Source organism: Cervus elaphus, chromosome 23, assembly GCF_910594005.1.
Source record: "Cervus elaphus chromosome 23, mCerEla1.1, whole genome shotgun sequence".
NCBI classification, from domain to species: domain Eukaryota; kingdom Metazoa; phylum Chordata; class Mammalia; order Artiodactyla; family Cervidae; genus Cervus; species Cervus elaphus.
The window spans coordinates 50,611,592-50,639,157 of record NC_057837.1 but is presented as its reverse complement, the minus strand read 5'-3'; the positions used below and the strand labels follow the sequence as shown (position 1 = coordinate 50,639,157).

The following is a 27,566-nucleotide window of genomic DNA, read 5'->3' as shown; positions in this document are numbered from 1 at the left end:
GTGGGATTGTTTCTTTCATTTTTCTTTCTGATCTTTTGTTGTTGTATAGAAATGTAACAGATTTTTATGTATTAGTTTTATATCCTGCAACTTTATCAAATTCATTGATGAGTTCTATTAGTTTTCTGGTGGCATCTTTTTGTTTGTTTGTTGTCTTTTTTTTCACTTTAATGAAGAGAATTTATTACAGTGAGTTCATTAAAGAGTTATTGAAGGATAAAATGCAAACAAAACAAAGCAGTAATATGTCAATCATGAGTGAGGAAAGAAGCTAGTACACCAAGGGCCTGAGGAGTATAAAGGGAACATCCAAGCATTTAGGGCAAAGAGAATTTTACTAACCAGTATTGAGTCAGATGAGTATTGAGTAAGATGAACATAAGACAGAAAATAGAGCAGTGATCTCACCCCAAAAGCAAAGTATACAAGTGTGGGTTTGGAACAGACACAATATTTTAATAGGCTAAGCTCTATAGTGAGGAAAGACTGTATGTGAGGAATCCTAGGTATTGACTCCTACGTATTTTATACTTAGCTAATATGTAGCTATTATAAGTGAAGTTGCTAGCTTAATTTCTTTTTTGGATTCACTGTCACTAGTATGTAGGAAAAAAACCTGATTTTTGTGTGGTGACTTTGTATCTCAAAACTTTGCCAAATTTACTTATTAGATTTACCAGTTTTTTTTTTTTTCATTTATTTTTATTAGTTGGAGGCTAATTACTTTACAATATTGTAGTGGTTTTTGTCATACATTAACATGAATCAGCCATGGATTTACATGTGTTCCGTATCCTGATCCCCCCTCCCACCTCCCTCTCCATCCCATCCCTCTGGGTCTTCCCAGTGCACCAGGCCCAAGCACTTGTCTCATGCATCCAACCTGGGCTGGTGATCTGTTTCACCCTAGATAATATACATGTGGGAGAAGGCGAGGGTGGGATGTTTTGAGAAAACAGCATAGAAACATGTATATTATCTAGGGTGAAACAGATTTACCAGTTTTTAATGTTGGAACCTTTAGAATTGCTACATGGAAATCATGTCACTCACAAACAAGATCATTTCACTTCTTTCCAATTTGAATACCTTTTATACATATTAATTAATTGCTTTTCTCGGAACTTCCAGTATTGTGTTGACTAGAAGTGGCAAAAGTGGGCATGTCTTGTTCCTGATTTTGGAAAAGCTTTCAGAATTTCACTATCGATGAGGCTGTTAATGTGGGGTTTTATATACAACTTCATTTATTGGGCAATTTTCCATCTATTTCTAGTTTATTGATTTCTTATCATGAAAAATGTTAACTTTTGTTAAGTCCTTTTTCTGCATTAATTTTTTTTCTCTTTATTCTGTTAAAGTGGTTAAATACATGGTTTGATTTTCATATTGTTGTTTAGTTGCCAGGTCATGCCCGATTCTTTGTGACCCCATGGACTGCAGCACACCAGTGCGTATATTTTCATGTGTTGAACCATTTTTATATTTCAGCAATATATCCCAGTTTGTCCTGGTGCATAATTCTTTTAATATGCTATTGAATTGGATTTTCTAACATTTTACTGAGGACTGCTGCATCAACAGTCATGTGAGTTATTGGTCTGTGTCCATTCTTCTATCAATAGAGATTTAGATCACTTCCGTGTCTTGGCTATTGTGGATAGTGCTATGAACACTGGAGCACATATATCCTTTTGGATCATGTTTTTCTGCAGATTTATGCCCGGAAGTGGATCGTATGATAGCTCTATTTTTAGTTTTTCAAGAAACTTTCATACTATTCTCCACAGTGGCTGTACCAATTTACATTCCCACCAGCAGTGTAGGAGGGTTCCCTTCCCTCCACACCCTCTTCAGCATTTATTGTTCATGGATTTTTTGATGATAGCCATTCTAACTGGTATGAGGTGATATCTCATTGTAGTTTTGATTTGCATTTCTCTAACATTTAAGCAGTGTTGAGCAGCTTTTTATGTGCTTTTTGGTCATCTGTATATCTTCCTTGGAGAAATGTCTATTTAGGTTTTTTTCCCATTTTTTGTTTGGGATGTTTGTTTGTTTTGGTTACTTAGCTGCATGATCTGTCTGTAAATTTTGGATTCTAATCCTTTGTTGGTCACATTATGTGCAATAATTTTCTCCCAAAATATGGTTATCTTTTCATTTTGTTTATTGTTTCTTTGCTGCACAAAAGCTTTTGAGGGTGATTATGTCTCATTTGTTTATCTTTGTTTTTACTTCTTGGAGATGGATGGAAAAAGATATTGCTGCTTTTAATTCAAGGAATGTTTTGTCTTTGTTTTGCTGTGTTTTATTGTGTCTGGTATTAAATTTATGTCTTTAAACTAGTTTATTTTTGTTTATGGTATTAGAAAATGTTCTAATTTCATTTTTTTTTCACATGTAGCTATCCTGTTTTCCCTGCACCATTTACTGAAGAGACTGTCTATCCTCCATTGTACAGTCTTAGTACATATATGCAATGGATCATTACTCATCCATTAAAAAGAATGAAATAATGCCATTTGAAGCAAAGTGAGTGGCCCAAGAAATTATCATACTGAGTGAAGTGAGTCAGAGAGTGAAAGGGAAATATAAGATAACACTAATATGTGGGATAAAATATGAGACAAATGAACTTATTTACAAAACATAAGCCTTGTGTTTCTTTCAGACTTAGAGAATAAATTTATGGTTATGAGGGCAGAAGGGTTTGGGAGAGGGATAGATAAGGAGCTTGGGACTGACATATACAGACTGTTGTGTCTAAAATGGATAACTAATGAAGAACTACTGTATAGCATATGAAAGTCTGCCCAATATTATGTAGCAGCCTAAATGAGAAAAGAATTTGAAAAAGAGAAATATTGGTCTGTATTTTCTTGTTATGCCTTTATGTCACTGTGATATCTGGATCATGCCAATAGAACTCTGAAAGAATTGAGAAGTCCTTCCACCTCTTAAGACTTTTTTGAAGAGGAATACTGTTAGTTTTCTTTAAAAATTTGGAAGCATTCACTAGTGAAGACAAGTAATTTGGGGCCTTTCTTTGTTGGGAGGTTTTTTATTATTAATTGAATCTGATTGCTAGTTACAGGTCTACTCTAATTTTTTATTTCTTCATAATTCAGCTTCAGTATTATGTCCTTACAAGAATTTGTCCAATTTATCTATGTTATCCAATTTTTTTGGTGTTTAATCATTCATAGAACTGTTTTAAAATCCCTTTTATTTTTTTGACATTATTAGTATGTTTTTCATTTCTGATTTTAGTTATTTGGGTTGCCACTCTTTGTTTTTTTTCCTTAGGCAATCTAGCTAAATTTGCTTAATTTTATTGATCTTTTTGAAGAATCCCTCTTGGCTTTGTTTATTTTCTCTCCTATACTATTCACATTTTACTTTTCTCTTCAGTAATCTCAGCTATTTTCTTTCATTTGCAAACTTTCGGGTTGGGGTTTACTTTACTCTTCTTTCTCTAGTTTCTTGCAGTGTAAAGTTCTTCAATGTCTGCATGTGCAGCCACAAATTTCCCATTAGGGCTGCTTTCTGTGCATCTCATGTGTATTCATAGTATGTGTTTATGTTTTCATTTGTCTCCAAGTGTTTTCTAATTTCCCTTGTGATGTTTCTTCCTTGACATGTTGATTTTTGAAGAGCATGTTGTTTGAGTTCTATGTACCTGTGACTATTTTATTTCCTCTTCTGTCATTGATCTAGTTTAATTTTACAGTTTGAAGAGCATTTCTTTCAGTTTCAATAAGTTGTCTTGTCATTCTTCATGTGTGACAATGACACATTTATAGATTTTTTTGTTACGGCAACTGGTTTATGTAGCTGTAGACACAAAATAGCCCCATGACAAAGGAGGAACATCAAAATTGCTGAGTGCTAGGATGTGAAGGTCACCTCCTCCCACAAATACATCAAAAACACATCTACATGTGGAATGATTCTCACAGAATGTCTACTGAATGCTGGCAGAGGATCTCAGACATCTGAAAGGGCAATAAAATCTCTGTGTATATGGGTGAGATGAAAGAAAAGAGAAGAAAAAAAGAAAGAAAGGAATCAGGATGGGACCTGTACACTTGGAGGGAGCTATGAAAGAAGAAAGGTTCCTGTAACCTGGTAAGTACCCCCAGTGGCAAGGAGATCAGCTGGGATATGGGGAACCTCAGAGCCTTGAAGGAGAGTGTAGCAACCAGTTTGCAGCAGCTGGAACACTGAGAGATATGCACAGATGGTCAGTGCAACTGCCCTACGCGTCCCAGCCTGCTTGTCTGCTGGTAAGGGCAGGGGCAGGGTTTGAAGCTCACCCCCACTTTGGAGCAGTTTTTTTGCCACTGTCATCCTGGGCTCCAGGTGGAGTCATGAGCTGCTTCTACTCCCATCGAGTGCTCTGGGGGCACGCGTGAGCCACCACTGCCATGAAGAACTCCAAACTGGGTATCAGACACCACATGGGCACACCCCCATAAGGGAATAATGGCCAGCTCATGCTGAAAAAGAGGTGACAGGCATATGTACTAAAAACAGCCCTTGCACCAGAAATATTAAACCCACACAATCCACACATGGATGCTCCCATGTATAAACAGCCCTCCAAGACCACAGGAGATAATTGTTTTTCCTAAACTTCCAGAATAAGAGAAATATAAGTAAAATGAAGAAGCAGAGGAACCATGCCCAGTTAAAAGATCAAGAAAATTCACCTGAGAAAGAAAATGAAATAGACCTCTTTAGTCTAATAGACAATAATTTCAAAAAGGAGATAATGAAAATGCTGAAGGAAATAAGAGAGAACCCAAATAAACAAAACAAGAAAGGAAAAAGGAGACATAAGACCAGTATTACACAAGTATAAGAAAAAATAAGGAAATCTATGAACAGTTAAATTTGAACAAATTCAACAACTTAAAAGAAATGGAAGTTTTTAGAAAAATGCAGTCTACAAGCTGGATGTTGTGGCCAAAGAGAGATAGACGGGTATACCTGTGTATGAAATAGAAACAGACTCACGGACATAGGAAATGGAGTTTCAGTTGTCAAGGTAGATGGGGTAGGGGTTAGGTAAGCTATTATACACGGAAAGGATAAAAAAACAAGATCTTACTGTACAGCACAAAGAAGTATATTCAGTATCACGTGATAAAAATAATGGAAGAGAATATATTTAAAATGTATGTGTATAACTGAGTCACTTTCTATACAGCAAAATTAACACAGCATTGTAAATAGATATACTTCAATTAAAGCAAGTTATAAATCAAGTAAACAAAACATAGACCATCAAAGAGATCTATGTCCTAATACTCACCAGTGAATGTTTTACTTTACATGGCAAAAAAATTTTGTAAAAGTGATTAAGAATCTTGCTATGGGAAGAATATTCTTGACTATCAATGTAAGCCTAATATAATCTTATAAGAAGGAGGCAGGAAAGCCAAAGTTAGAGGACAAGTGAAATGGAAGCACAACTGGAGTCATAAGAAGATAGAAACCTTGAGAAAAGGAATGTAGACAGTCTCAAGAATTTGGAGAGGCAATGATCAGAGCCTCTAGATGAAATGTAACCCAGTTGACTCCTTGATTTTAGTTCAGTAATACTGTTTTTGGTCCCTTCATATCCAGAATCATAAGATAATAAAACTGTCATTTTTAGTCACTACATTTTCTATAATCTATTATAGCTGCTTTAGTCATATAACATGACTGTGTCATTGGAAAAAATCCCAGGGAGTTGAAACAAAGCTTTGCTTTCTACATAAACTAAGTGTTCATTGTGTGTTGGGAGCTCTGAACATCACTGTCACTCAAGTATCAGGTTGTTGGAGCCAATTCTATCATGAGTATGTAGATTGCTGGGGAGGAGAGAAGCTGGCCCATAAAGGTACTTGCCGTTTAATGAATAACATACAAAATACACACATCACTTCTCACAACTCAGTGATCTAAGAGGTCATGTGGTCCCACCTAATGCAAAGGACAGAAGTGCAGCACTCCCTGAGGACACACAGTGAACACCCAGGAATACTGGGTGGATCATGACACTTCCAGAGAGGGCTCAAGGCCTCAGTCCCAGTCTCTGCCACATCACTGACCTCTGTGCCTCAGCTCCTCGCTTGTGTTAGTGTCTCACATTACAGACTCATTGTGCAAGCTACATGCAATGTACATGCCGTGTGCTGAGTTTAAGGCCCATTCAAGGTGCATTCAGACAATGAATGCTGTTGTTGATAAACACTTGAGAAAACCTACAGGATCACATGAGGGTGAATAAATAACTGCTTTGTGTTTTCTTCCAGGAGCGGCAGGTGAGGGGGAGCTGCAGGTGATTCAGCCTGAGAGGTCTGTGTCAGTTGCAGCAGGAGAGACGGCCACTCTGCGCTGCACCGTGACCTCCCTGAGCCCCGTGGGGCCCATAAAGTGGTTCAGAGGAACTGGGCCAGGCCGGGAGTTCATCTACAGTCAAAAAGACGCCCCTTTCCCCAGAGTTACAAATGTTTCAGATGTCACAAAGAGAAACAACTTGGACTTTTCCATCCTCATCAGTAACATCACCCCGGCAGACACTGGTGTCTACTACTGTGTGAAGTTCCGGAAAAGAGAACATGGTGACGTGGAGTTTAAGTCTGGACCAGGCACTCATCTCACTGTGAGTGGTGAGTATGTCCTGGGTGTCCTTCATCCCCTGGTCTCTGACAAGTCAACAAGAATGCCCTTCACTCTTTGAACAAAAAAAGGAATCCGGTACAACAGTGACCAGGACATGATCTGATTTTACTCCCTTCTACAAATCAGAGTATTTGAGGCCATGACGGTTGTGCTATTTGCTCAAGGCCCCTCAGCCGGTCAACATGGGAAAAGTCTGGATCCCCCATCTACCTGGCTCCACAGTCCTTGTCTTTTCCATCACATTCAGTCCGTTGATTCCAGGGATAAGGGAAATGAAAGTTTGAGTGACTTGCTCCTTGACAGGCCAGGCCTCACTGGAGAGTGCACCCTCAGTGTGGCTGAGTCTTCTCTTTATTCAGCACTTATTGAGCACCTACTGTGTGCCAGGCCCTGCTCTGGATGCTGTGGAAACAGCAGTGAACAAAGCAGACAAGGGCTCTTCTCCCTTGAGGCTTATGTCCTCTCCCCTTCTGAAGAGGAGAAATCCATCCAGGGCAGGGAGGAGAGATGTGTTTCTTTATTTTCTATTCAGACTATCACACTGAAAAGAGATTCTAAGAGACACAGTTTCAGTGTTTATTCTGATGGCCCTGACTGGAGACTAGACTGAGAGGTTGGGTGTTTCCAGAGGATCTGTTGAAAAAATCCTTCTGTCATTCACAGATTGACTCACATAGTCACTGAAGTCTCCCAGCATCTCAGAATGTCCCTTCTCAGGGAAGCAATTCTCCATGTGGGTGAGTTAGGAGCTGGAGCAGCCCTATTGGGGCAGAAAAAGTGTTTATTTAGATTTTTCTGACAAATACCCTGAATCCTGGACTCTCAGAACAGGATGGATCTCTAGACACCATCCTCCCAAACCCCCTTGTACAGATGGTGGCCAAGGCCAGGAGATGACAGGGGTCCAGACCACAGTCACATAGACAATGAGAGGATCCATTAGGAACCCAAACTGATTCCAAGCCAGTCTCTTTCCTGCACCAGCACTGGAACTGCTTTCATGGAAGAGACTTGCACACACAAGATGCAGAATAAAATTTCCTTGAGCCATGAAACAGGCTCTTTTCATTGCTTTCCCCCAAGGTTCAGAAGGCCCCTCACATTCAGACCCTGAGCCTGAGGTGCCTGGAAAACTCTTCCTGCTTTCAGCTGCATGATCCAAAAACTCTCATTCCATATCACCACCTAGAGTTGCCCTGTTTTTCTTTTTTTTTCTATGTGAGAGTATTTATTCTTTTTTTTTTTTTAATTAGTTGGAGGCTAATTACAATATTGTAGTGGTTTTTGTCATGCATTGACATGAATCAGCCATGGATTTACATGCACTCGGCATATGGCAACACCAACATTCATCTTACAGTCTCTTGTTGATGGACACTAAGTTGTTCCTAACCTTGGGCTACTGAGACAGTGCTGAAGGGATAACATTCCCATGTGTCACTCTCCTCAGAGGAGAAATATCCACTGGAAATGGCATTGCTAGTTTAGACAGCATGAGGATTTTAATTTGTGTGACAGTATTGCCAAATTTCCCTTCTAGTCATGGTAGCAAATGAATCTCCCCAAACCTCTAGACATCAGCAGGGCAGGTGGCTTTATCATGATTTTGCAGATATTACTAAACTTCCCAGGTGGTGGGTCCCCTGCTCAGTCTCAATACAGCTAGTAAGTGGCTCCCCCACCTCTCAGATCTGCTGGCTTCCAGGGCTGTTCATCCTCTTCCTCAGGCTGCCTGCCAGATGATTCCCTGGATGAGAAAGGAGGGAGGGGAGGGAAGGAGCAGCCTGTCAGATGGTGAATCCTCCTTAGGCATTTGCTCATTATAAACAGTGTTCAGAAGGAAAGGTTGTCTGTTTTCCATTTTACAGATGAGGACCCTGAGGTTCAGAGAGGGGACTTGATTTGTGAATAGCTAGAGGAGCCAAGATTGAACCCTAAACACTCACAGTGTCATAGCCCTGCTCTCTGCACACCCCACTGTGCTTGTCAACGTATGGAGAAAGCTCCAACCCCATCCTCTTAAAAGCTTGTTTTGTCCTCTCCTTTAGAAATAAACACTTTAAAAAGTCCTGTAAGGGAGGCAAGTCCAGTTTTACAACCCAGATGAGACAGACCATTCACTGTTGTGTGATGTGCTGAAATGTTCCTCAGTGACAGGGATCAACACTCTTAAAAACCATGCTCGCTTCGGCAGCACATGTACTAGCACTCTTAAAAGCATCAGGAGATTTTCTCCCCATTGTTGTGATGTTGCCCCTTCACTAGGCCTCCTGTGGAGCAGGTCTGGGAAGGGTGGTGTGGACAGAGTCCAGAGGGGCCAGTGTGACCCCAGCAGCACCGGGCATGCCCATTCCTGGTTCTGCAGACTGAGGATGAGGAGGGGGAGGTGTTTCCTAGAGGGAGTGGGGCCCCGTGTTAGCAAGAGTTCCTAGTCTAGACTTAGGTGTCAGGAGTCCATGTCTTCCCTTGTGGCTTCAGGGTCCCCAGGCCTGGGCCCTCAGAGGCCTCTCCTCCCTGTAGTCTTTTGAAGTCAAGAATCTGAGGGAAAAGGGGAGGGTGGAGGTCAGTCTGGGGGCTCCTGAAGGTGGGCACTTGCTCTGCTAATGAACCTGAAGCACGGTTCAGGTTCACTTTCATGGAAAGTGAAAGTGAAAGTCGCTCAGTTGTGTCCGACTCTTTGCGACCCCATGGACTGTAACAGTCCATGGAATTCTCCAGGCCAGAATGCTGGAGTGGGTAGCCTTCCCCCTCTCCAGGTGATCTTTTCAACCCAGGGATCAATCCCAGGTCTCCCGCATTGCAGGTGGATTCTTTACCAGCGGAGCCACAAGGGAAACATGGAGGTGACAGGAAACACTGGGACACAGTGGGGAGTGAGAGGAGACAGTCTCTTCATTTCTCTCAGCGTCAGTTTTCTCTTCGTACAATCGCGGTCCTCATGGTCTCCTTTCAGGAGAATTAGAAGTGTTTGAGGTGCTCTGTCTAAATCACCAGCACAGAGTAGGTTCTCCTAATTCAGGTGTTATTTCAAAGCTGAGACCCAGCTCCCTGAGCTTGTCCCCATTCCTCACCTGTAGAAAAAGGATAATCACACAACCTTTGCAGGGTGTCCTGAGGGTACAATGACCTGTAACAGCACCACCCCCCAGAGGGCGATGGTGCTGTACATCCCAGGAGGGCAGTGGGATCCTGGGAACGTCTCAGTTTCCCTATCTGTGAAATAGTTGTAATTACATTACCTTTCAAGAATCTGTGATGACGGGAGAGGGTCTAGAAAGCCCTGGGCTCAGGGCACTGTGGTTGAGAGCCTGGGCCATACCCCTGCCTGGGCCCCCATCCCGGCTCTGCCCCGTCCCGGCTCTGGGACCTCTGACGAATCCTTCCCAACACTGCACCAGTGTCCTCGTCCCTCAGTGACAGCCCCATCCTAACAGAGTGGCTGCAGGGATTGAATGAGGGACGCATGTCAAGTGATTAGAGCAGAGCCTGGCATGTCTTCCACCAACATGAGCTCTGATGTGCCAAAGCCAGAGGATGTTCTATGGGCCACTTTCCCTCTAAGACTAAGTACAACTAGGGTTGGTGTGGGACTAGGTACCTTTCAACTTCAACCATTCATGGCGTCACATGGGAGCTGGTGAAAAGATCCCCAGACCCTGGCTCTACCCTAGAAACTCTGATTTAAGTGCACAGACATGGTCTGGGCAGCTGAGTGACTTAACTCTTGCAGAGGACGCTGGTGTCCAGCCAGGGCACTGGAGCCCAGAGCTACGTGTTCTCTGGGATCACAGAGGGAGACAGCTGCAGTTTTCCCCTGATAGACGTGGACCCCTCTGGTGCCTGGGTTGAAAGAACAGCTCTCACAGGGGTCGGTGCTTCAGAATAGACTGTGATATTGACAGATCTTAGGAGGCCCAAGAAAATCATCCCAAGTGGAGTGGTAGGAATAAATCCCACCTCCAACCAAGCTCTCCTGATCTGAGAGGGTATTCTTCCCCACTCAGGCCACCCTGTGCAGACATGAGCTTCATCACTGGGGAAACCTTCCCAACTTTAAACACACGTGTCTAAACAGGTGCTAGAATCTCTACAAACACTCCCTGCTCAGCCAGGAGCCCTCCTGCCTCAAACGCCAGAGAGGCTCTGATGAAATCTGTCCTCCTTCCTTTCAACTTGCTTACAGATTCTGTAATGATCTGATCCACAGGAAAAGTACCTGTGGTCTCTTGTGTGTTTTGAAAGCCAGTTTCCCAAACTTACCTCTTGAGGGGATTGTGTATTTTATAGGGGTCAGATTCATAATTTGGTGTTTCTACTATTTCTTTTCATGTTGATTTTTGCAAGGCAGCTGTATGGAGCAAGACTTGAGACTCTCCTTGGTGCTTCTATTGTGCTTTTGTTTTGCTTTCTCTTGCCAAAAATGTAGTTTCAGAACTAGAACGATCAGATCATAGGATAACAATCACAGATGTTACTAATTAAGCACCTACTGTGTGTCAGGCTCTTTATGTTACATACATCCTCACTCATCTTACAAATGGTGCTTGTATCCACTTTGTCCAGAAACAGTGAGGCTCCAGGATAAAGAACAGCGACATTAAAATCAGTCTGTCCTGTGCAGTGAGGTGAGCTCTGACCTTACCTGCTGGGTGCCCCAGGCCAGCTGCATCCTTCCTGAGCCTCATCCTATGTATAGGGCCACTCTCAGTTCCCCCCTCAGGGTTGGTGGGAAGATTAGAGAGCCGAGGGTGGTTAAGAGTTCAGCCCGTCTTTAAGCTCTGAACAACTCTGGACAAGTGGTATCTAATCACAGTACTTTAAGGGGCATCCATGATGCTGGTGTGTGTTGAATTTGACATATTAAGGTAACTCCTAACTATGTCCTCAAATGTTTGAGTTTTAGGAAGCAAGTTAAATGTTTAGAAATGAAAATATTTGTTACATTTGCTGTCTGACAACTTATACACGGGATGTTGTGTAATAATGAACAATTTAGAGACACCCTACAGCACCCATCAACAGAGAGAAACCACCCTCATATTTGGTTTGCTGATTTGTGTATCTACAGATTTAATAACAGCTAAAAAATTAACCAGACTTCCCTGGTTGCTCAGACAGTAAAGAATTTGCCTGTAATGCAGGAGACTGGGGTTCAATCCCTGGGTCAGGAAGATCCCCTGCAAAGGAAATGGCTACCTACTCCAGTATTCTGGCCTGGAGAATTCCATGGACAGAGGAGCCGGGCAGGCTACAGTCCATGGGGTCATCAAGAATCAACTGAGACATAAAGAAACAGCTGAGCAGCTAACACACACACACATATATAAGAAATTAACCACCACTGGTTTCTCAGCACTCAGTAATCTTTCTTTTCAACCCAGTACTAATCCAAGAGAAAAACCCAGACTCAGAAAAAATACCTTTTTGCACCATTCCTTTGAAATTCAGGGATTCATACATTGGTCCTACTGGAATATTCATGAAAAGAAAGACAATTGTGAAGGAAATTCATAAATTCCTGAGAGGACAGTTCTGCATATAAATACATTCTGGGTTAAACAGAGGTCTATGTTTCTTTAGTTTTGTGAAGCACCTGACATTTTTCTCCCAGAAAAAATGCTTCCAGTGCCTGATTTAACCCTCACTGCAACCGTGAATTTAAAAATAATATATTTGCAATTTCTTAACATTGTCACAAGCTTTTTGTAGTGATGATAATCAAAATTATGTCCTTCATTTATAAATGTTTCTTTTGTAGCCAAGCCCTCTCCGCCCATGGTATCCGGCCCTACAGTGAGGGCTACACCTGAGCAGACAGTGAGCTTCACCTGCACATCCCACGGCTTCTCCCCCAGAAACATCTCCCTGAAATGGTTCAAAAATGGCAATCAGCTCTCAGCCTCCCAGACCAGCGTGGACCCACAGAAAGACAACGCTTCCTACAGCATCAACAGCACAACTAAAGTGCTGCTGGCCCCAGGGGACGTTCGCTCCCAGGTCATCTGTGAGGTGGCCCACGTCACCCTGCATGGGGGCCCTCCTCTCCGTGGGACTGCCAACTTGTCCGAGACCATCCGAGGTAGATGTCCCTTCCGTCAGCCCTAGCCCACACCTGCCCCCAAGACCCCAGCCTGCTCCTCCTCCTTGCCTTTTGCTTCAGGCCTTGAATTGCCTGAAATCTACTTCCTGACAGTCCTGTCCAATATAGCCCTTCTAGAAAGGGCTCCTAGAAGAGTTGGTAACTCCATTTTAATGAAAGTGCCAGATGTACAACTGCCATGTGCCAAGCACTGTGATAAGTAGTTTTCTTTATCAATGAAAGTGAAAGTGAAGTCTCTCAGTCGGGTCCGACTCTTTGAGACCCCATGGACTGTAGGCTACCAGGCTCCTCCGTCCATGGAATTTTCCAGGCAAGAGTACTGGAGTGGGTTGCCACTTCCTTCTCCAGGGGATCTTCCCAACCCAGGGGTCGAACCCAGGGTCTCCCGCATTGCAACCAGACGCTTTACCATCTGAGTATCTCCAATTACTGAGCAACTACGCTAAGCCCAGGGCCCTATGTGCTTGGCGATTTCATTTATTTTGCTGCAGTCTTACATTCCAACTGCATGCCAGAGGCTGGGCTTGTTGATTTCACACATTATAAACCTAACAGGAGGTCCCTGTCCTTGAGCAGTGTACTTTCACTGTGTTCAGTGACTTCATTCATATGCAAATAGACCCTCAGAGCTTGAGCACCTACTGCATGCCTGGCCCTGGGTGACTCCCTGGCTGTGCTGAGCTGTTATCCATCTCCTCCCCTATGACCTGTGTGTTCCATGAGGTCAGAACTTCTTCCTGTGCTGTTTCAGTTCCACCCACCCTGGAGATTACTGGATACCCCACATCAGGGAACCAGGTGAATGTCATCTGTCAGGTGAACAAGTTCTACCCCCAGCGCCTACAGCTGACCTGGTTGGAGAACAGAAACGTGTCCCGAACAGGACCGGCCTCGACCCTCGTAGAGAACAAGGATGGGACCTTTAATCATACAAGCTGGTTCCTGGTAAACTCCTCTGCCCACAGGGAGGCTGTGGTGCTCACCTGCCAGGTGGAGCATGACGGGCAGCCGGCGGTCTCCAAAAACCATACCCTGGAGGTCTCTGCTCCCCAGAAGGACCAGGACACAGGTCAAACCCCTGGTGAGGTCACCACTGCAACTGACCCAGCTGTTTATCTTTTTTTTTTTTTACTATTGAAGGTAGTAATTCATTCTTTTAAAAGAACAATCTAGAAGTCAATAGATATAAAATAGAACTTTAAAGTGAGTTCCCACCTCCAAGAGTGACCACTGGTAAGAAAAAATGTGTCACTTTTAGTCCAGATGACTGGGCTAAGATAATCAAGGTGAATCTGAGTCTCTGAGGACAGGGACCACCAGTCTATATAATAAATATGTGCTAATTAGAGACAGATTCCCCCCTCAGCTTGGGCTTGTCCCAAGGACAGTCCCCCTTTCTATAAATAAAACATCTTGTAGGCTCTCATGTAACATCAAGAGAGGGTCAAGTCAGGTTTCAGGAATCGTTACTCCAGAAGACCTATCAGAGGCCCACATTTCTTCCGACATACTCTATGGTGTTGTCCTCATCTGCTGGGTCAATACTGGGTCACCGAGTGTCCATGTCCCTGCCTGCTGGAAGAATAAAGAGAGCAAGGGGAGAATAAACAACTTCCCTTAAACAATAGATACAGAACAGTTTCATAATAAAGTCCACTTTAACTTAGTCCTGTGTGCACAACCAGTCAATGGCGTCCACAATAGTGTGGTTATCTGGTTAAGTATATTGACTTTCTACAAAAGTCATACAAGTGCACACTGAATATAATCAATTCTAATTGACTAACACCATTTCAAATGGAGCATAAATTCAAATTTTCCGAAATACTATTATTATTTTCTGTGCACCAAAATTATTTTTAATTTATTTGCAATTTCTTGGCAAAATTTTCCTATGAAACCATCTGGCCTTGAGAATCTTTTGAAAATTAATTTGAATCAAATATTTAAGAGTATTCAGATTATTCATTTCACATTGAATGAGCTGAGGTAGTGGGTTTTTTTTTTTTTTTTTTTTGACGTATTTGTTCCATCATCTCTGAGTTGTCAAATGTCTTTCTGTACAGTTGTTCATGACATTTCTTTATTACCCTTTTGTCTGCAGTATCTGTAGTGACATCCTTGGTTTCATCCTAATACTGGAAATGTATCATTCCTCCTTTTTTATTTGTCAGTTGTACTGGAAAATTTTCAATGTTATGGGTCTTTTAAAAAGAACACCCTCTTTCTTTCAGTGATTTTTCTCTATTGCTTCTCTGTTTCTAATTTCATTGGTTTTTCTTTCTTTCTTTATTATTTCCTTCCTTCTACTTGCCTTGGGTTTATTTTGCTCCTCCTTTTCTCATTTCTTGAGGCAGGAATTTAGGTAATTGGTTTAGACTTTCTCTTTCTTCTAGTGCCACACCTGAGTCTCCTCTTGAAGTGTGGAGTTAGGAGAACGGACCTGGATGACTGACTACTGCGTTCTTCCTCCAGATCCCAGATCCCTAGGCGCTCTGCCTCCTCTCCCACCTCAGAGTCCTCCTATGCTTGTCTCTCATGCTCTTTCTAGGGTTCAAGTTGTACTTAACAGGGAGCATAGGAGAGAAAAGCCCATGCCATTTTGTCTGCAGTGGCTCGGACATGCTTTTAGTCTTCAATCTCCTGTTGGGCTCAACCAGGGCTGCTGTAGGGGCCTGACTCAGCATGCCTGCTAGTGTGTTTTTTGGGGCATCTAGGTTGTCAGGCTGAAGAGAAGTGTAAGATGTTGATGTGACTTTCCTACTGGGACCCAGAACCTACCCTGGGCATCTGAGGGCTCAACCACTGCCATGCTGGGTCCAGTCAGCCTGATGTGAGGATGGACATGTTATTGTTTGTTTTTATGGTATTGGGGTATTTTACAATATATTCCTATCCTAATGACTTCTCTTCCTGCAATATAGAAAAATCCAATACAGTAATGGAGTTTTTGGCTGGTTGGCTCATTGGTTTTGATAGAGGGAAAAAAGTTCTGAGTCCTCTAATTCTTTGGTTCTCTTTTATCTTTCAGGAACCAATGTCTGAAATCCCTTCTCCCTACCTTTTTCTTTTTCTCTTTACCACTCAATTGCCAAATAGCACTTCTTTTCTCTTTTTGCCTTTTCTACCCAGAGGGTATGCATTTTAAATCATGCCTGTCCATAGAGTCAGATCTGTCTTCCTTGAATTATGTTCCTATAGTCACTGTGAGTAATTAATATGTTTAGTGATTTAATACAAGATAAATATATTATCATATAGTTGTAGAGGTCAGACACTATAATGGGTGACTAGGCTGTGTTCCTTCTGAAGATTCTGGAGGAGAATCCGTTTCCTTGCCTTTCCCAGCTTCCAAGGGTGCCCACACTCCTTGGCAGAGGCCCCACGTTACTCTGACCTCTGCTTCTGATCACATCTGCTTCTCCAAATGACCTGCCTCCATCTTTCACTTATAAGAATCTTCATAACTACACTGGCTCCGCTTGGAAAATCTAATTTAATGTGCCCACCTCAAGATCCTTAACAAATCACTACTGCTAATCCTTCTTGACATGTAAGGTAACATATGCACAGAACCTGGGGATTTTGTGCCAATCCTTTAAAATCAGGCTTACCTTGAATCCCGTTCCTATAGTCTGTGCTCTTAGGAAATTTTTCCAGGATTTTCAAAGTTTAGATATATTTAATATTAATTGATAATGATGATAATTGATGATAATTCCAAATAATTCTAGGCACCTGTTCTAGCTGCCTTGCCTGTTTCTCCTGCATTTTCCTGATGACTTGCCAAGGATGGAATCACAGTCTAATGAGAGATTGTGCATGAGGATTTGCTGAATTTTTCTTGTCTCACAGTTATTTTCAATCCTGGCGTTTTCTCTTCAAATAATAGGACCCTTGCAGCCTGAGAAAAGAAAGAGGGAAAATGAGGGGATTCTGTACCCTAATTTCTGCCTTGAGCCTTAGCTCAAGTTGCAGGTCAAAGCTATAGCATGTTGATGGGCTTCAGCTTCAGATGGAGTAAGTGGAGGCCCCTGGGAATGGCTCCTGCATGGTGTATCTAATCACTCCTCTTGTCCCCTGATTTCCAGGTCCAGAGCTGTCTTCTCTTTGGGCAGTTGTCTTCCTAGTCCCCAAGGTGCTGCTGCTGCTCACTGTATCTGTCATCTTTGTCCACAGGAAGTATTGAGCCTGCCTGTGAGTTATGGATGAGGGAGGGCAGGACAAAATCTAGAAGACACGCAGTCATTAGGCAGGCCACCCACAGGCCACACAGGGGCAGGGCTCACACGGAGTTAAGAGAAGGAGGCACACCTCCCTCAGTACCCTCAGGAGTATCATGTTTCCCTCTAAGAGGTGCCCAGCTCCCAGGAAACGGTGAGGTCCTGGAGGAGGTGGACTGGATCACGGATTTCCAAGGGTCTCTCCTGGTGTTTCTGTGGAGTGGGTAGGCAGTGTGTGCTGAATGAGGAGCAGCTGAGTGCGTGGCTCCCTTGGAGACCATTTCTAGATCACTGAACTCAGGGGCTCCCTAGGGCAACAGGTATCCACACTTAAGGTAATATTGATTAGTCCCAGATCAGCTCCTCTGATGGCTGTTCCAATTATGACTTCTGTGTGACAGAGTGGAAGGCCTGGGGAGGGAGCATGAGGACCTGGGAGGAGGCTAAGGGGTCAGAGTCAGGGGCTGTCCTTCCTTTGAGGACTGGTAGCCCAGAAGGAGAATACCTGGGCATGTGGGAGGCATGCAGACAACTTTTCCTGAATGATGAGCAGATAATTAAGTATGAAAATATTTCCCACAGCTCCTTCCTTCCTCCCTGCTAGGTGCCACCGTCAGCCTCTACTGTCTCCTTCCCTCACTGAGGACACAGCCCACAAGAAGGACCCAGCTGAAAGCTTCCACAACTCTGCTCCAAAAGTCTTCTGTCCATGGAGATCTGCCTGCCCACATGTTCATGAAACCCCCAGAGCTGAATCTTCGTATGTGATCCTGAGCAGAGATCATGGGAAGTAGCTCTGGAGACTGACTCACAACATCTCCCTGGGATGTGAGAATTTAGTTCAGCTCAGTCACTCAGTCATGTCCGACTCTTTGCGACCCCATGAACCTCATGAACCCCATGAACAGGGAGACACACCAGGCCTCCCTGTCCATCACCAACTCCCGGAGTCCACCCAAACCCATGTCCATCGGTGATGCCATCCAACCATCTCATCCTCTGTCGTCCCCTTCTTCTCCTGCCCTCAATCTTTCGCAGCATCAGGGTCTTTTCAAATGAGTCAGCTCTTCGCATCAAGTGGCCAAAGTATTGGAGTTTCAGCTTCAACATCAGTCCTACCAGTGGACACCCAGGACTGATCTCCTTTAGGATGGACTAGGATCTCTTGAGTCCAACTAATACAGATCATCCATCACCTTGGACTGAGCCATGGACTATACACTAATACCCTGTGGAGAAAAGTTATTCTGAATTCTTGCCTTCACTTAACTCCCCACCATTGAAGTGCCTGTCTAGTTTTAAACCAAGTGCCATCTTGGTTTTAAGAAAAACTTTTCTCCTTCTCTATTTGTCTAGATAGCCTACTTCTCAAACCCAGAAATTAGTGTTTCATCCTCTTTCTGCAATGGAAAGAGCAGTTTTCCATTGACTTGAATATTTCACAATCCTTATGAACTGCTCATGGGAAATATGCTGTGTCCAGAAGCTTTGAATTCATCCTTGATTTCTCTTTCTTTTATGCTATTGTTGTTGTTCAATCATTCAATATATCTGACTCTTTCCAAACCCATGGACTGCAGCATGCCAGGTGTCCCTGTCCTTCACTGTCTCCCAGAGTTTGCTCAAACTCATGTCCATTGATTTGATGATGCCACCCAACTCATCCTCTGTCACCCCCTTCCCCTGCTCCCTTAAACTTTTCCAGCACCAGGGTCTTTTCCAATGAGTCAGCTCCCCCCATTAGGTAGTCAAAGTTTTGGAGCTTCAGCAACAGCACAGTCCTTCCAATTAATAATTAGGGTGATTTAGGAATGACTGGTTTGATCTCTTTGCTGTCCAAGGGACTCTCAAGAGTCTTCTCCAGCACCACAGCTCAAAAGCATCAATTCTTCGGCGCTAAGCCTTCTTTATGGTCCAGCTCTCACATTGGTACATGGCTACTGGAAAAGCCATAGGTTTGACTAGTAGGATCTTTGTTGGAAAAGAGATGTCTCTGCTTCTTAATATGCTGTCTAGGTTGGTTATAGCTTATCTTTCAAGGAGCAAGAATCTTTTAATTTCCTGATTGCAGTCTCTGTCCACATTGAATTTGGAGCCCAAGAAAATAAAGTCTGTCACTGTTTCCATTTTTATTGCCATCTATGTGCCATGCAATGATGTGACCAGATGCCATGATCTTCGTTTTTTGAATGTTGAGTTTTAAGTCAGATCTTTCACTTTCCTCTTTCACTTTCATCAAGAGGCTCCTTAGTTCCTCTTCACTTTCTGCCATTAGGGTGGTGTCATCTGCATATCTGAGGTTGTTGATATTTCTTCCAGCTGTCTTGTTCCAGCTAGTGCTTCATCCATTTCACATGATTTTTCTCTGCATATAAGTTAAATAAGAAAGGTGACAATATACAGCCTTGATGTACTCCTTTCCCAATTTGGAACCAGTCCATTGTTCCATGTCCAGTTCTAACTGTTGTTTCTTGACCTGCATACAGATTTCTCAGGAGGTAGGTAATATGGTCTGGTATTTACATCTCATTAAGAATTTGCCACAGTTTATAACTCATATTCAATTCTGCCTTCAAAACAGTAAAGTCCAGTGGTGAGATAGTAAACCTTTAACAACTGATTCTTTTTTTTAAATTAATTTATTTATTTTAGTTGGAGGCTAATTACTTTACAATATTGTAGTGTTTTTTGCCACACCTTGACATGAATCAGCCATGGGTGTACATGTGTTCCCTATCCTGAACCTCCCCTCCCACCTCTCTCCCCATCCCATCCCTCAGGGTCATCCCAGTGCTCCGGCCCTGAGCACCTGTTTCATGCATCAAACCTGGACTGGTGGTCTATTTCACACATGGTAATATACATGTTTCAATGCTATTCTCTCAAATCATCCCACCCAACAACTGACTCTTAAAAAAAAAAGGAAAGCTTGATTGGTAGCACATGCCAATTCTTTCTGTAACTACCCCCAATGTGGTCAATTTTAGGTTAGCATCAGTTTAACAACTTGCTTGCAAAATTCCTCAGAATGCAAATATCAAGTCTCACGAGCCAGTCCAAGCCTCTTCCAGCACACCACTGGACTCTTTCCATAATGTCCACATTCTCATCCCCACCACCACTCCCTCGTCTTAGCCATCATCATCTCTTCCTGTACCATTGCTATGATCTCTAACTGGCTTTCCTGTTTCAGGCACAGTGAATTTTGGGGAATGTCAGTCAAATCCTACCACTCCTCTGCTCCCCACCCGCACACATATGCACCTCTCTCTCTCTTCTTTCCAACCTCTGCTCAAATGTCACTTTATCCAAGGCACCTTTCATACACTACCCTGTATAAAATGTTAGTTCTTCTCTTACCCTGGCATTCCATGAGCTCTTAACCTGGTTAATTTGTTTCTTAAGTACTTACTGTCTTGATGGTCTGTACACAAGTTGGAAAAGAATTTCTAAACACAGAATATTTCAGAAAGGAGTGAGCTAACTAAGAATAAAGATCAGAGATAATGAGGACACTGGAAGCAAAGGGCCAACTTCCTATCAGACCACAGAGAGATAACTGTTAAACAGTGGGCCAGCTCAAGGGAGAGCCATGCTTTCCGTGGGTTAGTAGTCAACTTTTAACAGCCTCAGGAAAAATAAAATTCCTGCTGAAAGGGTGGCAGTAAGTGATTGGTTAGGATAGGTATTTTTACCTAATGTGGGGTCAGGGAGAAGGCCAGTTTAGATCAGGAGTGGGGATGGGAGTCATGGTAAAGGATGGAAAGAGGGTCAGTCAGTTCTGGAGATGACTTTTGTGCTGGGTTCCACATCTGTGGCGTTGGTACAAGGCCTCCCACCTGCAATACTGGTATATGGCTCCCTACATATTACCACCTGACATACCAAGCATATGCAGTCCTCACTTTGCCTGGTAGAAAAGGACCATAACAATTACTGAATAAACTGGCAGTGAACTCAGTAATCAATAGGAAATATGATGTTCATTCTATGATGCTTTAAATTTGTTTTCAAAACATTATAAACTGTCAGCTCCTACTACTTGTACTTTGATAAATTAGAAACATTGAGAATTTAACTAATTTATTAATATTTCTTTGTAAAAACATATAAAACATGCTTGCACCCTACTTACATTCTTCTTGTATAATTTACAACATTGTTGCTGTTGTTCAGTTGCTGTTTGTGTCCAACTCTTTTCTACCGGTGAACTGCAGCATGCCAGACTTTCCTGTCCTTCACTATCTCCTGGAGTTTGCTTCAATTCATGTCCACTGAGTTAGTGATGCCATCAAACCATCTCAGTCTTTGTCACCCCCTTCTCATCCTGCCTTCAATCTTTCCCAGCATCAGGGTTTTCAGCATCAGGGTCTCTTTCAATGAGTCGGTTCTTCCCATCAGGTGGCCAAAGTATTGGAGCTTTAGCTGCAGCATCAGTCTATCCAGCCAATATTCAGGATTTATTTCCTTTAGGATTGACTGGTTTGATCTCCTTGCTGTCCAAGGGACTCTCAGGAGTCTTCTCCAACACCACAGTTTGAAAGCATCAATTCTTTGGGGCTCAGCCTTCTTAATGGTCCAACTCTCACATCCATACATGACTACTGGAAAAACCATAGCTTTGACTGTACGGCCTTTGTAGGCAAAGTGATGTCTCTGCTTTTTAATACACTGTTTGGGTTTGTCATTGAAGGAATGTTACATGGCTCAAAATAGCCTGGAGTTAAAACTCCCCTCCAGGTTCTCCCCACCATGCTATGTAAAACAAAGAACTCTCTCACCCAAAGGAAAAAAAAAAGGACATTAAGGTTGATTATGCCCAGCTCCCAGCCAGTCCAGCCTCTGGCGGATCTCCAGAATTCCTTGCCCCAGTCATTTAAGAGATAACTATTCCGAACAACCTTGGAGAAGAACAGGCCCCCTTAAGACAGTAGTTTTCCACATATATGCCTGTATATACTTACTCTTTTCTTGGGTTAGTGCAGCAGCTCACTGATCTGACTGCTGCCCTTTCTCGCCTCATTAAAGGTCATCTGTTCCTGTAAAGTGCCGGTCTTGTTCTTTTTCCGAACCTTGCCTTCTGTAACTCCCTTACCCTACATTTTTTGGTGCTGAAACCCCAGGAGGTTGAGGTTCCTTGTCATTCTCCATGGCCAGCTCTTCAGAGTGTGAAAGCCTGCCGAGCTCACTTTCCTCCCGGGCTTTCAAGAACTCCTCAAGAGGACGCCCTGTGCCTTCGTGAGCGGTACAAGTCCTGTGGAAGGGCTTTATTGGTTTTCCACGTAACCCGAGGAATATTGGCCTCTCTTTCTCTTCCTCTTTTCTCTACACTTTCTTTTCCACGAGACCAACCAACTCCAGGACAGAGGCCTTTTGCCATTCAACCTCCCTCCACCCACGGGGAATTCTCACCTGACCCAGTAGCCCAGGTAAGCTCGGACAGTACTCTAGGGCGCCATAGACTATCATCCTTTCTGGGTTCCCGGGGAACCCTCCGGCCAAAAGGCCCTTTAGGGAGGTACTTGGGGGATGCCCCTCCCTCCTTCAGAGTCTCTCTCTTTGCCCAGTCAAAAGATTAGGTGACGACCTTTTCTCTTGACCGGACAGTCGCTAGCCATTTGCTATGGGGTCAAGCCAAGCCTTCCCACAGGACTCTCCCTTGGCCTGTGTAAAATGAAACCTCAAACCTCTACTCATGACCAATCTCAAGGTTCATAAACTCAAGTCACTTTGTAATCAAATTTGGCCTCAATACAAACTGGATAACCAAAACCGCTGGCCTGAGTTTGGGACTTTCCATTTCAATATTTTATCAGATCTCACTAACTTTCTCAAACGGAATAGCAAATGGTCAGAGGCCCCCTATAGTCAAGCCTTCTGGGACCTTCGAAGCCGTCCTTCTCTCTGCAAGGACTGTTCTACCTATCAAATTCTCCTCTGCTCTCTCTCCCCCTCCGTTACAAAAGAATCCAAATCTAAAGCCCCTAAAAGGGCCCTTAAACCCTCAGCTCCCAATTTCGATGCAGCAGGTGAGCCTCCTCCCTACCGCCCTGGGACCACATCCTCTAGCCCTTCCTCCTCCAAAACAGGAAGCGGTGACTCCAAAACCCCAAAAGAGATATCCACCCACTCCCCCTCCATCAGCCAGGACCTCAGAGAGGTAGCAGGACCGGAGGGCCCTACACAGGTTCATGTGCCTTTCTCAATTTCTGATATGAGCCAAATTGAAGAAAAATTGGGATCCTTTTCAGAAAATCCTACCAGATACAGAAAAGAATTCCTCCGCCTTACACAAGCATATCATTTAACCTGGAATGATCTTTATTACATCCTAAATGCCACTTTAACCCCTGACGAAAAGGAACAGATATGGCAGGCAGCCCAGACTCATGATGATCAGCTCCATAGCCAAGATAGGACTAATCCGATGGCTGATGATGCAGTCCCTTTAACTGAGCCACGGTGGACATATCAAGCAGGTGATGCCGGCATCCAGTACCTGCATCATATGATCGCCTTTTTACTAGAAGGAATGCTTAAAAGCTCTCACATTCATGTTAACTACGATAAGATTAGAGAAGTGACTCAAGAAAAAGATGAAAATCCTGCCCTTTTTCTTTCACGGCTTACTGAGGCAGTCCAAAATTACACTAATCTAGATATTTTCACCCCCACTGGACTTCTGTACCTACATGTCCAGTTCAGGAGCCAGTCAGCCATTTTTTTTTAAAAAAAGGAATTTACCAATCCTCAAAGTCTAAAACACTCAAGGGTGGATTTTAATAAGATGGGCATACCTCTTTAATGGAAAAATCCAAACCTCTGAAAAGAAAAAGACCAAAGTCTGAGTGTACATTTCTATGACTGGATAATAATTAGATGCTCAGTACACCAAAAACTTAACTAATGAAATTAAATGGGGCAAGACATGATTGTTGCTATCTGGGGAAAAAATTCAGGTAATTATACATTCTCCACCTAAATAAAAGGTCAGGCTGTCCTACACTGTGAAGCTGTCACATGCGCCATTAGCTTAAGCCAGAGGGGTTCTGCCTTCAATGTTTTAATTCATTTCAAAAGCTACTCTGAGCACCAGGCACCTTCTTCTGCCACATCCTGTACACACTATGCAAGGAATGGACCCCAGGAGCGTACAAACCAATGGAGCAGGTGAGTCCTTTATGAGTAAAGATGCTAAATCTGAAACACATGGTCGGTCCTTTTATCATTTAGAATCTGCAGCTTCTGCCTCTTGTCAGGTGCCTGAAAAGCTTCCAGAAGCAAAACTTGCCAACTGAAAGCGTTCTTGGAAATGGGTTTAAGTGAAACTGGTCCTCCATCCCTGACATCAATAAAAGTGGAGGTGCTCCAGTATCTTTTGGGGTTGGTTTAGACTCTTGCTCATCCAGGTAGCTGGGTCGTTGAGCAGTGCACCTGGGACAGTGTGCATCACATATTGTTTACATGTCTACTCTTTTTGTAGGTTTCCCTGTTTCAACAGCTTTGCTGTTGTTTAGTCACTAAGTCATATCAGACTCTGCAACCCCATGTAGCCCACCAGGCTTCTCTGTCCATGGAATTTCCCAGGCAAGAATACTGGAGTGGATTGCCATTTCCTTCTCCAGGGGATCTTCCCCACCCAGGGACTGAACCCACATCTCTTGCATTGGCAGGCGGATTCTTTACTGCTGAGCCACCAGGGAAACCAGTTTTAACAACATGATCTAGATAAAATTTACATACCATAAAATTCACGCATTCTAAGTGGGTCACTAAGTTTTAGTCATTTTGCTGAGTTGTGCAATGAGCTGTTTTTACTTCTAACACACTGACACCAGATACGTGGGTTTTCTCCCCACACCAGTCAGTTCTCCCACTTACTACACACCAATCAGTTCAGTCGCTCCGTCGTGTCAGGCTCTGCGACCTCATGGACAGGAGCATGCTAGGTCTCCCTGTCCATCACCAACTCCCGGAGCTTACTCAAACTCAAGTCCATTGAGTTGGTGATACCATCCAACCATACCATCCTCTGTCGTCCCCTTCTCCTGCCTTCAATTTTTCTCAGCATCAAGGTCTTTTCAAATGAGTCAGTTCTTCGCATCAGGTGGCCAAAGCATTGGAGTTTCAGCTTCAGCATCAGCCCTTCCAGTGACTATTCAGGACTGATTTCCTTTAGGATTGGCTGGTTAGATCTCCTTGCAGTCCAAGGGACTCTCAAGAGTCTTCTCCAACACCACAGTTCAATAGCATCAATCCTTCGGCGCTCAGGGCCAATAGGGTGTCCTACAAATCAATTCAATTTGTTGGAGTTTGGCGCCTTGCCCGCTCCGCTGGGCCGCAGCTGACCCGCCCTGGCTGCAAGCGCCGCGCTGGCCAGGCCGGCCCCGCCTCCCCGTACCCGCTGGGCCACCCCACCCTCTTCCCCACCCAGCGCGCCTCTCCGCCCCTCCTCCAGCCGCGTGCCCGTCAGCCCTCGCTCCCCAGCGGGCCTGCCTACCTGCAGTGAATGAACGGCTTCTCGGTGGGCGAGCTGTGCTGGCTCTTCTGCTGGCCCGCCTGCCCGCGTCCTGTCGCCGCCAAGCTGGCCTTCCTGCCGCCTGAGCCCACCTCCACAGTGCAGGTGTCGGAGCAGCGCGGCCCCGGAGCGCCCGCTCCGGCCTCTGCCGCTTCCACCTCCGCCGCGGCTCAGCAGTCCGAGGAAAGGGGCGCGGGGCCCGGAGCGTGCAGCCTGCAGCTGACCAAGCGCGCCGACTGGCAGTACTCGCGGCGCTAGCTGGACGCGATCGAGGTCTTCTCGCGCACTGCGGGGAACAACCGGCTAGGTTGCATGTTCGTGCGCTGCGCGCCCTCCAGACGCTACACGCTGCTCTTCTCGCACGGCAACGCGTGGACCTGAGCCAGATGTGCAACTTCTACATCGGTCTGGGCTCGCTCATCAACTGCAACATCTTCTCCTACGACCCACTCCAGCTACGGCAACAGCTCCGGCAAGCCGCTCCAAGAAGAACCTCTTTGCAGACATCGACGCCGCGCGGCAGGCGCTGCGCACCCGGAAAGATCTGCATCAATGAAATGCACAAAACTTAGCTGTCTGCCTCCCAGCAACATCTTCTTGCTGTCTGTATCAGCCTGTGATGAGCTAGCTGCAGACACGAGCTCTTCCGGATGTGCTCTGGTATCGTACCATCATTGGAGCATGGATTGCCACGTACGGCAGAAGTCCCGAGAACATCATCTTGTATGGTCAGAGCATGGGGACGGCCCCCACGGTAGACCTGGCCTCCAGGTACGAGTGTGCTGCCGTGATTCTCCATTCGCCTCTGATGTCTGGATGGCGTGTGTCTTTTCCCGACAGCAGGAAAACGTACTACTTTGACGCCTTCCCCGGCATTGACAAGATCTCCAAAGTCACCTCTCCCATGTTAGTTATTCACGGCCCAGAGGATGATGCCATTGACTTCTCCCACGGCCTGGCCATGTACGAGCTCTGTCCCCAGGCCATGGAGCCGCCCGGGGTCGAACGGGCCGGGCATAATGACATAGAGCTTTACGCACAATACCTAGGGAGAATAGAACTTCTCACGAACTTCCCGATTCCTGAAGACGACGACTTGGTATTACCTCTTTGACTGTGAGCACAGTCCTCCGTTTACACACGCTTTCCCTGGACGGCGGTCATGGTGTGAGCACCACAAGGAAGCACGCAGCTTTTCCGCATCCTCATCAGACAGCCGAAGCTTTCTCGGTCTTTCGTATCCAGAGATCCTACCGATTCACACATCGTGTTAAATGGAATAGTGACTTCCAGCTTCATTGCCTTGCAGGGTGGGAATGAGAGCTGAGTGGGGGAACCACTTTCTCATGCTGTAAAAAAGGATGCTCACACCCCTTTGTCCACCTTACCGGTCAGGTAGGATTCGTTTATGCAGGACTCAACCTCTCTCCACCCATGTTCTCAGTATTTGACCAGCAGCTCTCTTTCAGCCACAGGATTCATGTGTTCAGTCCATTTGTGAAGCTGTGATAGTTTAACTGGAAACCATTGTGATGAAAACTCCTTCTTTCATTTTTATTAACATGCCAATCTTTTCCCCCAAACAAATCAATTAAAGGTAATTTACTGGAACTATGGTGATTGGCTTCATCAACTGGAACCATATAAATATAACTGGAATATTCTTAAACAAAATGAAACTTTTTTTTAAGTGTAAATTTATTACAGTAGTCCACAGAGTTTTAATATTTTGATTGTATGGCTAGTCTAACAAAGAACCTAGCCGACTTTCCTCTTTGTAGGCTTTTTTAAAGTACTGTATATATTTGCAATCACATTGTGCACAGATTCCCATTGAGTAATTTTCTTCTGTCAGGCCACAGCAATGAACTGCAGATTCCTTGCTTGTAATGTAAGTGATTAAATACATTTTGTTAATATGTTTTTATTGCCATATTTTGCTATTAAAAATTTTTACATTTCCAAGACAAAAAAATGACAAGTTTATGCTTTAAAAATTTCATGTAATTAAAATTTCACAAAACTAATCTTTTTAGTTTAGGAGTTA

At 44.1% G+C, this 27,566-nt stretch overlaps 1 protein-coding gene, 1 long non-coding RNA gene and 1 pseudogene across 3 annotated transcripts in view; 2 read left to right on the top strand and 1 right to left on the bottom strand.

The window, feature by feature from the left end:
* Nucleotides 1-17,929, top strand: part of LOC122681293 (tyrosine-protein phosphatase non-receptor type substrate 1-like) — a 28,589-nt gene extending 10,660 nt beyond the window's left edge. Inside the window, exons 2-6 of one of the 2 annotated variants that reach the window (XM_043883209.1) lie at nt 6,309-6,665; nt 12,437-12,757; nt 13,530-13,859; nt 16,870-16,975; nt 17,606-17,929. In XM_043883209.1, the coding sequence (XP_043739144.1) occupies nt 6,309-6,665; nt 12,437-12,757; nt 13,530-13,859; nt 16,870-16,967 (1,106 nt within the window). In that variant the 3' untranslated portion in view covers nt 16,968-16,975; nt 17,606-17,929. Of the gene's footprint in view, nt 1-6,308; nt 6,666-12,436; nt 12,758-13,529; nt 13,860-16,869; nt 16,976-17,583 lie in introns of both variants that reach the window. The other variant, XM_043883210.1, reaches the window with a different exon arrangement.
* Nucleotides 7,178-25,598, bottom strand: LOC122681299. Its single transcript, XR_006336929.1, has 3 exons — nt 25,502-25,598; nt 8,361-8,425; nt 7,178-7,438 (listed from the first exon to the last, which is right to left on the bottom strand). It is a non-coding gene; the product is annotated as an uncharacterized LOC122681299 (long non-coding RNA).
* LOC122681295 lies at nt 25,479-27,436 on the top strand (annotated as a pseudogene).
* Nucleotides 27,437-27,566: the final 130 nt, after the last annotated feature.